Raw genomic sequence first — 12,856 nt, forward strand, 5'->3', positions numbered from 1 at the left:
TACATATTTATGACACATTTATTGATTCACCTCCTCATTTTCACAATAAATAAAGACCATAGTCTACCCCTCAAATTAAATGTGGCACATTCATAATGAAAAGGCACAACTTTTCCAAGCATGCTGAGACAGCCTATGTCCACATTGGACTAAGAATTCAGGTATCAAGTGAGTATTACAAAAGCAATTAAAAAATTTCTCTCAATGAGAAATGCATACCTGTAGACCATACTATCCTGTCAGACATACACATAGCAGAAAACACAAAGTATTCAGATGTGATGAATTATTTACACCAAAAAAAACAACTGCAAGTTTTGCAAAATTAATAAAAAATGACATTAGTGTCAAAATCAAAACAAAAAATTGGAACAAACTTGTTTGACTTATAATCTTATCAAATTTTGTTCATTCATAAATCCAAATCAAAGTACCGGTACTGTACAAGTTCATTACACGAAACAACAGGAAAAATTAATACCTACACAATATTGAATAAAAAATTAAGGAATGTTTTGATAAGCTTAAAACAGAAGGTAAAAGGCAAACTGTTACATAAAGTATCAGTACATACACAGTACAAATAAGGGTCTGAAGCAAACTAATTACACAAAAATAGACACCTTCTTCTAAGACCAAGCCACAAATGTGAAAATAAAAATCATTTCAGTTCATCATATCTACAAACAGGAAATTGTGGAATATAGTATAATCATATTTTACAGCCAACTTAAACATGCGTATAGGTTTTACAGATCGACAAAAGAGAGCAGATGTAAAAAAAATTCCATTTGCACCTTTTTAAAAACCAATTAAAAAGGCAGAGAATATGAAGGAATATCAGCACAACCTTAATTAGGACAAAAATAGCCAAACAAAGACATTTGACCTTGCTACAGAATTTCATCACAGGCAGAAAATAAAACAGGTATTTAAAATACAGGGAAACAGCAATCAGAAAAGTTAATTAGAGGGATAGTAATCTCTTAAACAGCAGGTGCAATAAAATGAAGATTGTATTTGCTCAGGATTTCATAACAAAAAATTTCATCTTCTGTATCCTCAGGAGAAGTTTCATCAGGCTTGTATCTGAAAGAAAAAATTTAATTAGATTAAAATTGATAATTGAATAAGATTTATGAGACTACCAAGCTTACCCATTTTTCTTAAAGAAAGTCTTTCCAGGGTGGTTGTGCTTAAAAACAGTTAACATTGTCTTTTTCATGTTGTAGTGTACTGTTAGGGCTTCTAAAACTCCGAGCATAAAACAACCTAAACCTTTTCTGCGAGCATGTTCTTCAATCTGTAGTTCATAGCTGTGAGAGCAAATAAATGAAACCTCAATGAAAATGACGAAACAAGCTAATACCACACTTCTTCAATTAGCAGCATAACAGGCCAAGATCACACTCACCAATACAGAACTTCATCATCAAAATCCATATCAAATCTAAAATGAGAAAACCCAAGACGTTTTCCATCTGATGATCTTGCAATAAGATACCTCGCATCATCATCAGTCATTTCTTCTTTCTTCATTTTTCCATTCCAACCCCAGTCGCATTTTTCATACCTTTGATTAATAAATTTAATAGACATTAATTTTAATGAAAATTGCCAAGCATCAAAGAGCAGTGTTGTAGAAAAGATAAAAACAAGGCAATAGCTCACATTTCTCGGACATTAGTTTCCTCTAGTTTTAGGACCCACTCAGCTGTTTCAGGATCAAGGTTGTTCCAATGAGAACATGATACAATGGCATCAAAGTTTGCTAAACTCATTTTCAAACAAACGGACACCTCATCTAATGGGTCAAGCTGGAAACAACACATTAAAAAATTATAAGATATAAATTTAATAGACTCTACCTTTCTTTTCTTCTGTAGTGTGTGTATTGATTGCCCACCTTCTCTTTCGCTCTGGTCACTAGAGCTCGTGATGCCAAAGCTTTCTTCTTTTCCTCACGTAGAGCTGCTCGACGGTCTTTACCTGATATTTTCTGTTTGTTCTGGTCCAGCGAAAGAAACAAAGACAAATAGTCAGTGAAACCACAAATAGAGGCCATAAAATTCATGGAAAATTCCAGAGGCTAGTGACAGTATTGAAATAATAAAGTGTTAAGAAATTCTTCAGAATATATTTAAATGGGAATCAGACAGATAAAAGTTACTATTTGAAACTTGTGTACTGTAAGGCAAACAAGGTTATGTTTCCCCATAATCTCACGTTAGTGGCGGCATGAAAATGTCAAAACAGAACGAAGACCACAGGAAACTTACGCCCATAACTAAGAAATGTGATGTGATGAGCTTCACGATTCGAAATTACAAAACAGGCAAATAGAGTTGCAACGATGAACTGGAAATTGGCGATCGATAGACAAACAAAATTTTCAGTCAAAACAACATCATCATACGCCCGAAAGAAAAGCGCGCGTAATATCTGAAAGGCCGCATACAGGGCTGACCACTACCTGAAAACGAAATGTATTTACACGAGACACCGACCTTAAGTTAAAATATAAATCGGTATTCAAAAATAAACTACTACAGAAATATTCTACCAAAAATATCACAGAATTCGCATAACCGACAAGGTCTGTCAAACGTAAATCAAAATGAAATGAGGCACCTCATTTTCTGGAACGGTGGTGAAAATGTAGCTCTTTTGCTTCTTCCGGGTTTTATGTGATCTCAGTCATTTCCGGTGTGTGACATTTGTAAACAAACAAACAGTCAAACAGTACTGAGCCGCCGCTGAAGTATTGTAATCCCGGAAAAACTGTGTCCGGTTCTGTGTATCAGCATGCTGTAAAACAATTTATCTCTAAAATCTGTTCTGTAGTCACATCTTGCTCCAGGTGAGGGTCGTTTTAACTCTGTCTAGTGTTTCGAGGGAATTTCAGTGTACTTTTGGCGCCTGCAGCAGGACACACACCGCGCTGACACGAAGTGTCAAAGCTCATCAAGACATGTTTCTTACATTGAAAATTCATAAAATCTATAACACAGTTTTCAATTTATTGTTTTCAATTTTCTCACAGGTCTCTCGAACATGAAAGGTACAGTGGAGAATATGACACATGAAGCACCACAAGCTCACATCAAAGATGAGTAAGTTTGTGTAGATTTTGAAAGTTTCCTAGTTGTCGTCTGGTGTTAAAGCACTGCTTTGTGTTGGTAATAATAATCAGTGTATTCTTCTGTCAGCACTGGTACTCCCATCATTCAAGAGTATGAAGATTTATTTCATTCTATACAAGGACAATTGAAACAGTGTCAGGTTTGCATTGCATTTTTAGAAAAAACAAAACTGATACATGTTTTGTAATAGTTTAATATTTGATTTTTGCATATCTAGAACAATCAAGATGCGCTGAGATCTAGGATGGAATCTGTTTTATCTGAAAATGAGTCATTGTCTGACCAATTGAAAACTGAGATATCTAAAAACAGTGCAAATGAAAGTCAAGTGAAGTCACTTAACAATAATATTAAACAGCAACTAGATGCAGCTATTCAGGTGTGTTTTGTTCAGTGTAGTGGTTAAAGGTTTTTTTTTCTTGAAAAGGCCTAAACCAACTGCCAAATTGTTTCCCAGGAAAAAAATTCAGCCGTTGAAATGTGGCAAACATCTCTTCAGCTAATTTCTGCTTTAGAAAATGAATTGAAGGACTATCGAGATAACTCTCACTTGACCACAGCTGTGGAAAAAGTGAATGAGGTAAATTGTCACCAAGTAAGTATATCTAAATGTTCTGCTGAAATACCCCTTTATTTCTTTTTTTTGTATTTCTGCCCTCAAAGGTTCGTTCTGAATATTCTCGTGCCATTACCTTACTTGAGGACAAAGTATCTACTGCATCTATTCGGTTAGCTAAAGATAAGGCTGCCCGTGAAATGGCTGAGGAAAATTTGACTAAAATGGAAAATAACTATAAATTGCTATCAGAGCGCTATGAGAAAAGATGTAAAGATGTTGACGAAGCTCTTATAAGTTTGTATCTTGCTCCATGTAGAGTAAATGTATTTAGATATCATAGTGATTGATGGCTAATCAGGTTCTCTATTTTACGCAGGCAGAGAAATTGCTCTAAAGAAAGTAGAGGAGCTGGAGAAGGGACATTTAGAGGCTATGTCTGAATTAAAAGAAGCCAAATTAAATTGCACAGAACTCGAAGCTGCTCTTGAACGCAGTCTAGCTCGATTGGAAGAAGTTCTTTCAAGAGAAGTTGAGGCTCGCGAGAAAGTTGATGAAGCTCTTCAAATAGTAGATGTAGCTTTAATAGAAAGAGATAATGCTTTAAAACAGGCAACTCAAGCATCAGGTATATAAAGGTGTACAGCTTCATACCTGGTCAAACCTACTTCTTGTTCTCTTTTTTCGCCCTTCACTTTTCTATTGTCTGACCTTTTTTTTACCCATAGAAGAGGCTCAGCAACTGAGAGCAACAATAGCTGAGTTGATATCAGAAGCTAGAACGGAAGTGCAAGCTGAGGCAGAGCAGATCAAAGAACAATACAATAGCAGAATCAAAACAGTGTTACTAGATATGAGACGTCTTCAAACTGAAAACAAAACTAAAAATTCTCAGGTACAGAAGTTGAAAAGCGATTTAACTTCACTTGAAGCTGAGTTAACTAGAACAAAACGTGAATTAGATAATGCACTAAAAGATCGACCCTCTTTATCTGCTCTTGATCGTAAATTGGAGGGACTCTTTAGAACTCAAGAACTTGCTGGTGGAGAATCAATACGTGCTGATCTTGAGATAGAGCAGTTGAGAGCTGAAATTATAAAATTAACTCAAAAGTATGGACTTTTATAAAGCAAGGCTGTAAGATAAGGTTGAAAAGATCCTGCTCTAACATTTATTACATGTATTTTCAGTAGTGAGTTGGAGCAGCGTCAATATCTTTTAGAGCGTCATGTTTTAGAGGAACAAGTAAATGCCCTACAAATAGAACTTGAGAATTCTTCTAAACTTATCTCCGACTATGCTGCTAAGAATGATGCCTTCAATGATGCACTTCTCCAAAAGGATCAAGATATCAATGCACTTAAAATAGCACTTTCATCCAACACATCTTCTAAGATGTAAGGCACAGTAAATTTTAAAAAATATGTACTGCTTTTATAGCTCACTACGTCACTAGATTAAACAGTTTGTCCTTTTTTTCATCTTTTTAGGTGTTATTGTGAAATGCATTCCAAACCAACGCAGCCACCATGGATGATAGACAATGGAAAGATGTATCATGAGCTTCAGCGGCAGCTTGACAGTCAAAGAGAACTGGCCAATAAGTATGAGCTCAAGAAAATCCAAGGTACTGTTGAGCTTCACATAGTTGTAATCAAAGTCATTTTGTTTCTGCTACAGATGGAAAGCTGAAGCAAATTTAATCACATCACGTTTCCAAACAAGACTTCGAGAGCTTCATTCTGAAGCTTCCACCTTAAGAAGAGAAAACAGAGATATTCACAATCAGTTGCATGCTGCCAGGTATCAGCTACAAAGTTATCAACAAATTACTGGAAGATAATTTATAAGAAATAAGAAGTGCTCAAAATGTTATTTTGTGCAGATTCTAGTCATACTTTTTAAAATTTAACTTGCACACATGCATTCTGTCCTGTCGTCCTAAGTATTAGTTAGTTATTGTACTAATACCTTTTTTGGGTTCCAACCAACCATATGTGATATGAAGATCAACCTAGATTTTGTACGGATTATTCTAGCTATATGATAGCTGAAATTTGAAATTTTATCTGTTAATTTGTGATGATTTTATTTTTGAGCAACTAAATGATGAATACAAAGCTGTTGTAATTTCCAAATTATGAAGAAATCTTTATTGGAATTTCAAATACTTTTTACAATGAAACTTAAAAAACAACAAAAACATTATTATAATTATAAATTTATCCATTATAGTGTGACAAAGTAACTTACTCATGAAGTTCAGGTTGGTTTAGAAGTAAATACATGAGACTGTTTCACAACTGCATCTAATTGTGCTTCAAACAAATCACTCTTGATAGGTTCACTTAAATTACAGAGAGGATTTTTAACAACATATTCAACATAAACCTAGACATAAAGAATTTGTAATTAGAACAAGAGATGATACACAAATGGACTTGTCTTAATTTCAAGGCGAACTTACTTGGCTATAAATTTGCTTGAGTAATTCATGGACATTAACTGCAACATTGTCAGTGTTCAAAACTAACTTCAGTCCTGTTGGAGTTTCCATATAATGAAGAGCATATTTTGATGTTCTATAGCAGTGGAATCCCTCCCTAGAACCTGAAGTATTGTCAAGTGGTGATATTCTTGACACAAATGACTTAATAGAGAATAGCATCCCATACATCAACTTTGCTTCCTGGGGAAAGTGCATAGAAAACTTTTATAAGAAAAGCAAAATTTTAACAGTGTATCCAAGCTTGAAAGCGCACACGCAAGTACCTCCTCTCTTGTAATGCCAGACTGTCGAAGTCGATTCCACTCAGCATAAAACAGGAGCTGGCCATATCGGTCAAACATGTAAAAATTATGAACTGTCATTCTGCAAATAAAAGTCAACTTTGAGAATAACTAATCCTTTGGGTGGTCATACATGAAAGTCTAGCTTTCACTACTTGTTAAAAATCAGTTAGAGAGCGTGTTTCAAGACCTCTCTCCTCTTTGCTCATAACGTGACAACAGCACAAGCTGGATTTGAAACTTGAGTTAAATTGTATTTCAAGTGACAGTCAACGAAATTGTTTAAATGCATTCAGGTCAGTGATGAAGGTTGTACAAGTATTTTTACATTTTAGAAAACACGAAAGGCGTGATTTAAGGGATCTATTGGTTCAATACATAAAATATTACGTTTTTTTAATAATAAAAGTAACAATTAATAGACAGTAAACATTACTAACCTCAATCCTGAATATCAATAATAAGGAGAAAATGAGACCAAAATCAGCTGTATTCTTTCCCAAAATTCAATTGATGTACGGTGCCCTGAGGGGCAGTTGACCCAAGACAAATTCCCGAAAAATGGTTCCTTTTTCTTAACAATTTTCACTCTTAACACAGTTGTTGACACGGGATGACAGCAGACCGTCAACCGACCGTCATTCCTGAATCTCCCCTGATCCGCACCACATATGATTTGCCTGTAGAAATTCTCATAGATTGGAAACTACTGTACAAATTCATTAAATCCCCCCATTAAGGTTCGGTAGAGTTTCAAAAAGACCCCCGGTAGGAAAAGTGTGCCAATAAAAATTATAAGAGAATCTCTATCATATTCACAAGGTAATTTTCACTCGAAATTGTTTTTCTTGAAGCTGGAAACCAGCAGTGTATACTGTCCATCATTGAACCATGAGTTTTTCTGTTACTTTAAATTGGTGGCACATGATGCCATAGGTTAGAGTTTCATTTCAACGAGCGGAATGAGTTTGCTGTGTTCTATTGCTATGACAGCCGATATGGTCTTAGTTTTGTGAATCAAAATGATTTGTTTGCTTTTCAGGCGCCATGGATTCACTCACCTTTGAAGACTTCCTTACCCTCCACAAACCTCAGCTCGATGCCGCTGGTGTGCCTTCACATCTGTGGGAAGCACTTTACTCAAAGCTTGTGAATCAAGTATTTGATGCTGGTGATAAATTTTCTATGTTTATGATTGATTATGAGGACAAGCAACGCGGTGAAGGAGATCCCCTTTTCAGTGTGTTTGTTTCCACTCAGAATGGTATTAAGGTCTCTGATCCAAACCACATCTATTTAGTCGACCATGCCTGGACTTTTACGGCAAATCAGGCCCAGGAGCACTTGCAGCTTGTCCCTTTGCTTCTTCAACGAATGGCAAAGTTGATGGGATGTGAAGGGGATATCTCTCAAGAAGAAATGATGAATTATGTTTTGAAACACATGTGGAATTACAGTCAGACATACTCTGTTGGAAATAGTGTAAATGTGGAAGACAGACTGCCAGTGTGGTATGTCATGGATGAATTTGGATCTGCCATTCAACATTCAGCTGATCCTAACTTTCGTTTGGTTCCTTTTGTGTTCTGTCCGGAGCAAGTCACTTACTCAATTCTTTTCCCAATCAATGATGTGGGATACAATGAGGAAGTCACAAGAGATTATATTGAAGGATGTTTGCAAAAAGATGAGGATTCTAAAAGAGCCCTCTTACTTCCATGGATCCCAGCTAAATTAACTGAGTTGAGTTTTGTTCAAGAAGAACCATTACCAAAATATTTTCTTGAAGGCCATGAAGCGGAAACACTTCCAGCTTTAGAGCCAACTGAATTTCCTGATATCAGTGATACTTCCATAGTGTGGAAAGTCTTTGCACAGTATAAATATATCCATGAGTACCTTAATCACCCTCGCTTCATATTCACTGACAATGAAAATGAAGCAGATATCCTTTGGACAACAACTCACTTCAAAAAATTCAAGGAATTCAGTCAATCAAGTCCTAACAAATTTATTAACCAATTTCCATTTGAGCATGTTCTCACTGTCAAAGATTTGCTTAGTGTTGTCTGTCGTAGGAAACTTTGTAAAGGAGTGAAAACATTTGATGAGGATTCTTTGGAAACTTATCCACCTTGGCTTCCAACAACATTCAACTTGAAAACTGAGCTACCCAAATTTGTCAGCTATTTCCAACAGAGAGAGGAAAAAGGACTTGACAACCTGTGGATATGCAAGCCATGGAACCTTGCAAGAGGTTTGGACATGCACATCACAAACAATCTAAACTACATCTTGCGACTGCCGTTTTCTGGTCCAAAAATTGCACAGAAGTATTTACACAATCCAGTCTTATTTTCAAGGCCAGAAATTGGAAGAGTCAAATTTGATTTACGTTATGTTGTACTGCTTAAAAGTGTTCAACCTCTAGAAGTGTATGCGTACCGCCACTTTTTTCTCCGTTTTGCAAACAAACCATTTGAGCTGTCAAACTATCATGACTATGAAAAGCATTTCACTGTAATGAACTATAATGAAGCTCAGCTGTGCAAAATGCTTCATAGTGAATTCATTGTTGAATTTGAAAAGCAATATCCCACCTATTCCTGGGCAGAAGTAGAGAAGGAAATATTTGATATGTTGCATGAAGTTTTTGAATGTGCTACATTGAAGAGTCCTCCTTGTGGTATTGCATCAAGCCCTCAATCAAGAGCAGTGTATGCAGTTGACCTTATGTTAGATTGGCAACATTGCTCTAGAGGGAAAGACAAGATACAACCAAAATTGTTGGAAGTTAATTGGACTCCAGACTGCAAAAGAGCATGTGAGTATTACCCCAGCTTTTACAACGATATTTTTGCCCTCCTCTTTCTGAATGAAACTAATGATAAAGTTTTTGCACAACTCTAACAAGCTGTAAAGGTAACAAAAGTTTTATTGGGGGATTGTCTGAAATATTGTATATATTTTTAAAAGTTAAAGTATTAAATAAATAAAACTATTTTTTAGAAATATTTTATTTATATTTAATTCACAATTTTCATCAGCATAATTTTGGCCCATTGATGAGCCCAATGTCATGGAGATTGATTATTGATTCTGCTATAATTCGAGCTGTACATCGCTGATAGCCTCCACTAGTCAGCATGACTATTGGAATTCTTCTCTCTCGCGCTTTCATGAACACTATTTGGTCCCTTCGAATAATTCCCTAAATTTGAAGATGCGTTTAATTAGTATTGAAACATGATTGGAAAATTGCTTCTCAGAGGATGGAGACTTACTGAGGGAGAAATAGAGAGAAGACCTAAACGATCACCTTCCAAAATATCAGTGCCAGCATTGTAGACAAGTATGTCAGGGCGGAATTCCTGAAATGCAGCTTCTAGGTTCCTGTTCAGTAATATACAAATGATTAAATTTTGTATGGCAAATATTTTCTTTGAAAATTTCTACCAGTAGGTTCTTACATCTCAACCAATTCTAAATACTCATAGTCAGAAGTAAATGGATCAATCTCAATTTTTCGTTTTATGCCTCTCTTTGCTTCATGGTCTTTTGGGTAAATTCGATTGTTGTAAACATCCATAACATAAACATTTTGCTCATGACAAAAGTCCCTTTCATGACCATTCCCCTGTTGATTACAATTTATTATTTTAAACTCAGTAAGATTTATGTGCTCTGACTATGAAAATCATTATAATTATTATTAGCAGACCTGGTGCGCATCCAGATCAACTATCATAACTTTTTCCACTCTTGATCTCTCATATTTGAATAAAAAGTGTATTAACAATGATATGTCAGCAAATGGGCAAAACCCTCCACCTCTATTCTTGGAACAGTGGTGAAATCCACCTCCAAGGTTGATAGCCCATCCGCGGTCTAACGCCAAACGTCCAGCTAAGATAGATCCTCCTGTCTGGTATCTATGAAAACAGTTCAAATTTTCAGTCAATTTTTTTTTTATATTGTATAGAAACTTAGCATTTAAATGAGCTGAACTTCACCTCATTGGGGTGAGGAAACTTCGTTGCAGGGTGCAATTGGGGATTATTATTAGGGGTAACATTTCCGCTATTCTCGCAACTGTACAACTTGACTGAAATATCACACATTATTTTATATTTATATTTAAATAACATTTCAAACACATCTCAGAGAAGGAAGAGAAAACCCAACATTAATTACCTTCAAAGATTTAATGTATTCTTTGCTGTGGACCAAAAGCAGGTCTTTGGTCTGAGCTTTACTTGGCTGGACTGTATTCTCTTCATTTATCATCCCCTTTGTTTTCAATATCTATGAAGGAGTTAAAATATTTCACAGACTTATGAACAAAAATTTGTGTTTTCTGATTGCATTTAGTCAATTTTACCTCAAAGATATGGCCCCATTTCTGGGCATCAAATGGATGAAATTTTTCTATGCCCAACAATTTTATGTTGTACTTTTGACAATACACTATAGGCCATTGATGAGCCTCAATCGGTTTGTATAGATGATTGGCTAATCTAGAAAAGATGTGGGATAAGATTGGTGCAAGACCATTGTTATGTAGTTATGAACACAATTTCTACACATTATTTGTAGGAACTAGGCCTACTCATCAGGAGATGTTGCAGTCTGATTGTTACTACAAGGTAAATTTTCCATGGTGCTGCTTGTGTTGTAAACAAGTTGTCAATGTCACCATTTCACATGTTTTCATAACTGGCCACCTAGCAGACGACTTTTACTCTTAAGAAACGTCAAAAAAAGGGGGTACATCGATCGATAATGTCGTTCATTCGTGGTATCGCGGTAAAGTTTCGATGTATCGATATCAGACGGCGCGAAAATACGGCGTGCTAAAAATCCGTATCACTCATACTCATATCATTCGGTTCACAGAGTTCACAGACAGCCCTCCTTCATTGAGTTCCGTCTCGTGTTAGATGGGTTGCCTACCCTGGAGGCGTCAGGCGAGATCGCGCAGGGAAGACCACGGGGAGAGTTATTTCCCTCGGTACCACCCGCTTCGCGATTTTTTCCGAGGCAGTTGTTGTGTGAAGGAAAGTGTAGAATCGTGTTAAAATTGAGCACTTTCTCTTTTCGGAGGAGTAAACCCTCATCCGGAAGACTTCTCCGGTGTAGGTCTGCGGCTTCAGGTTACTTGGTCGGCAGCGGGGGCGTGGACCGCGCGGCTCTGTCCGCTCAGTCCTGCAAGGCCGAACAGCACGTCGGCTTCGGGTTCAACGTACCACCGGCAGATTCGATATGTAATACGAAACAGTAATACCGCACGCCATCTGATTCATTGCGTAACTCACACAGGAGATAGCTTGCCGCTCGCTTGCAAACAATGAATTGTGTTCGAGAATTGTACACGAGAACGTAATTCGCAAACTTGAGTAGGGGCGTACGGCTGCGGCAGGGAGGGGGGAGAGAAAACATCCGACTCTCGGGGTGAAGTGGGGTGGCGCCTTGTGGCGCCATATACGGATCGGGACGGCTCTCTTTCAACTATTGGGTGTCGTTGATTTTTTTTTGTATCGTTTTTATTTACTTTATTGAATTGAAGCATTATCAAAGGTTAATATTACAATGTTTCCTTACTTTTTAAAAAATATTCGTCTCTGCCGATTTTGCCGTATTCATTCAGAGCATTGGCGAAAAAAAAAAAAGAAAGACCTGTTCACGCGTTCTACGACGGGTGCGTCCCTGCTCTTGGGGAGAGCTGCGAGTGACCATAACCTTGCCCCCGGTTGCCCCCGCGGGATCGCTGTATCTCATCAGCTTGTAGTTCAATTACAGGACCTTCGTTATCGCCTCGATGAGGGAAGTACCACTGTCATGCCACTTCCGGTGTACACAACACGCTGCCAAAAACCGGAGTGCAGCAGTGCAGCGCGGTCCCGTTTGATGAGAGGAGGGCTCCGAGACGGAGACCCCCAGCATCATTCAAACATGAGGCCCGTGAGGCTCCACAGGGCTGCTGACCTCGCTCTGCAGGCAGGCTGCAGACCGCCACGTGTGATGGCGGGCACCACTCCATGGTGTGTCAAGTTAAGCTCGCGTGAGCTCAGGTGAGTTCGCTCAAGACATCGACCACACGGTTCTTGATAGAACCAGAATACCCAGTCTCGACGTCGATTCGACCATTTATACATCGATTCGACGCCGTTTCTGGCTGGGTAACACGGAATAATGCCGTGGGAATAATAAACTCTTATCTTCGCACTTCTTTCAATTGTTTGTTGCTGTGTGTTTTCGAACGATATTGATCCAACCGATCTAACCCGCCTACACGTGAGCTTAACTACAACTATAACTCAGCCAGCGCCCTGTCTTCGCGCCCCGACCAAAGCAGTGCGGGCCGTT

General features: G+C 37.6%; 5 protein-coding genes across 10 annotated transcripts; 2 read left to right on the forward strand and 3 right to left on the reverse strand.

Annotated features, from left to right (window-relative positions):
* LOC113203152 (N-alpha-acetyltransferase 40) lies at nucleotides 1–2,448 on the reverse strand. The gene is made up of 6 exons (XM_026417683.2): nucleotides 2,280–2,448; nucleotides 1,907–2,008; nucleotides 1,672–1,817; nucleotides 1,415–1,573; nucleotides 1,158–1,316; nucleotides 1–1,089 (listed from the first exon to the last, which is right to left on the reverse strand). The coding sequence occupies exons 1-6, from the start codon at nucleotides 2,283–2,285 to the stop codon at nucleotides 987–989; spliced, it is 675 nt and encodes a 224-aa protein (XP_026273468.1). The 5' UTR covers nucleotides 2,286–2,448; the 3' UTR covers nucleotides 1–986.
* A 244-nt stretch (nucleotides 2,449–2,692) lies between these two features.
* Nucleotides 2,693–5,838, forward strand: LOC113203187 (sodium channel and clathrin linker 1-like). Of its 4 annotated transcripts, none has more exons than XM_052269981.1 (11): nucleotides 2,693–2,860; nucleotides 3,044–3,113; nucleotides 3,194–3,282; nucleotides 3,361–3,522; nucleotides 3,601–3,723; nucleotides 3,807–3,996; nucleotides 4,079–4,327; nucleotides 4,428–4,812; nucleotides 4,891–5,097; nucleotides 5,191–5,304; nucleotides 5,381–5,838. In XM_052269981.1, exons 2-11 carry the CDS (start codon nucleotides 3,083–3,085, stop codon nucleotides 5,541–5,543), a joined length of 1,713 nt encoding a protein of 570 aa, XP_052125941.1. In that variant the 5' UTR covers nucleotides 2,693–2,860; nucleotides 3,044–3,082; the 3' UTR covers nucleotides 5,544–5,838. The 4 variants fall into 4 exon arrangements, with proteins under 4 accessions (XP_052125941.1, XP_026273531.1, XP_026273532.1 ...); XM_026417746.2 differs by having other exon boundaries at nucleotides 3,210–3,282; XM_026417747.2 differs by having other exon boundaries at nucleotides 3,210–3,282; nucleotides 4,894–5,097.
* Nucleotides 5,823–7,130, reverse strand: LOC113203188 (trafficking protein particle complex subunit 1). The gene is made up of 4 exons (XM_026417748.2): nucleotides 6,931–7,130; nucleotides 6,473–6,572; nucleotides 6,168–6,389; nucleotides 5,823–6,091 (listed from the first exon to the last, which is right to left on the reverse strand). Exons 2-4 carry the CDS (start codon nucleotides 6,569–6,571, stop codon nucleotides 5,963–5,965), a joined length of 450 nt encoding a protein of 149 aa, XP_026273533.1. The 5' UTR covers nucleotide 6,572; nucleotides 6,931–7,130; the 3' UTR covers nucleotides 5,823–5,962.
* An 82-nt stretch (nucleotides 7,131–7,212) lies between these two features.
* On the forward strand, nucleotides 7,213–9,504 carry LOC113203176 (tubulin--tyrosine ligase-like protein 12). 2 transcript variants are annotated; one of them, XM_026417729.2, is made up of 2 exons: nucleotides 7,213–7,312; nucleotides 7,533–9,504. In XM_026417729.2, exon 2 carries the CDS (start codon nucleotides 7,538–7,540, stop codon nucleotides 9,398–9,400), a length of 1,863 nt encoding a protein of 620 aa, XP_026273514.1. In that variant the 5' UTR covers nucleotides 7,213–7,312; nucleotides 7,533–7,537; the 3' UTR covers nucleotides 9,401–9,504. The 2 variants fall into 2 exon arrangements, with proteins under 2 accessions (XP_026273514.1, XP_052125939.1); XM_052269979.1 differs by lacking the exon at nucleotides 7,213–7,312 and adding an exon at nucleotides 7,337–7,426.
* On the reverse strand, nucleotides 9,492–11,400 carry LOC113203177 (histone deacetylase 11). 2 transcript variants are annotated; one of them, XM_026417730.2, is made up of 8 exons: nucleotides 11,100–11,398; nucleotides 10,872–11,007; nucleotides 10,685–10,795; nucleotides 10,504–10,595; nucleotides 10,212–10,422; nucleotides 9,961–10,127; nucleotides 9,775–9,883; nucleotides 9,492–9,701 (listed from the first exon to the last, which is right to left on the reverse strand). In XM_026417730.2, exons 1-8 carry the CDS (start codon nucleotides 11,147–11,149, stop codon nucleotides 9,534–9,536), a joined length of 1,044 nt encoding a protein of 347 aa, XP_026273515.2. In that variant the 5' UTR covers nucleotides 11,150–11,398; the 3' UTR covers nucleotides 9,492–9,533. The 2 variants fall into 2 exon arrangements, with proteins under 2 accessions (XP_026273515.2, XP_026273516.2); XM_026417731.2 differs by having other exon boundaries at nucleotides 10,685–10,823; nucleotides 10,872–11,400.
* Nucleotides 11,401–12,856: the final 1,456 nt, after the last annotated feature.

This window comes from Frankliniella occidentalis, unplaced genomic scaffold (assembly GCF_000697945.3).
Source record: "Frankliniella occidentalis isolate FOCC.00 unplaced genomic scaffold, Focc_3.1 Scaffold107, whole genome shotgun sequence".
Classification (NCBI taxonomy): Eukaryota; Metazoa; Arthropoda; class Insecta; order Thysanoptera; family Thripidae; genus Frankliniella; species Frankliniella occidentalis.

Excerpts from the sequence above, each read along its gene's own strand:
- LOC113203152 (XM_026417683.2), bottom strand. Across the intron at positions 1,818-1,906 it reads TGACCAGAGCGAAAGAGAAG|CTTGACCCATTAGATGAGGT; the intron begins GTGGGCAATCAA and ends TGTTGTTTCCAG. Across the intron at positions 1,090-1,157 it reads ACTTTCTTTAAGAAAAATGG|ATACAAGCCTGATGAAACTT; the intron begins GTAAGCTTGGTA and ends TTTTTCTTTCAG.
- LOC113203187 (XM_026417746.2), top strand. The coding sequence starts at position 3,055 with ATGAAAGGTACAGTGGAGAATATGACACATGAAGCACCACAAGCTCAC. Across the intron at positions 4,328-4,427 it reads ACAGGCAACTCAAGCATCAG|AAGAGGCTCAGCAACTGAGA; the intron begins GTATATAAAGGT and ends TTTTACCCATAG. Across the intron at positions 4,813-4,890 it reads ATTATAAAATTAACTCAAAA|TAGTGAGTTGGAGCAGCGTC; the intron begins GTATGGACTTTT and ends ATGTATTTTCAG.
- LOC113203188 (XM_026417748.2), bottom strand. The coding sequence starts at position 6,571 with ATGACAGTTCATAATTTTTACATGTTTGACCGATATGGCCAGCTCCTG. Across the intron at positions 6,390-6,472 it reads CTGGCATTACAAGAGAGGAG|GAAGCAAAGTTGATGTATGG; the intron begins GTACTTGCGTGT and ends CACTTTCCCCAG. Across the intron at positions 6,092-6,167 it reads TCAAGCAAATTTATAGCCAA|GTTTATGTTGAATATGTTGT; the intron begins GTAAGTTCGCCT and ends CTTTATGTCTAG.
- LOC113203176 (XM_026417729.2), top strand. The coding sequence starts at position 7,538 with ATGGATTCACTCACCTTTGAAGACTTCCTTACCCTCCACAAACCTCAG.
- LOC113203177 (XM_026417730.2), bottom strand. The coding sequence starts at position 11,149 with ATGGAAAATTTACCTTGTAGTAACAATCAGACTGCAACATCTCCTGAT. Across the intron at positions 10,796-10,871 it reads AATGGGGCCATATCTTTGAG|ATATTGAAAACAAAGGGGAT; the intron begins GTAAAATTGACT and ends ACTCCTTCATAG. Across the intron at positions 10,128-10,211 it reads TTGATCTGGATGCGCACCAG|GGGAATGGTCATGAAAGGGA; the intron begins GTCTGCTAATAA and ends TGTAATCAACAG.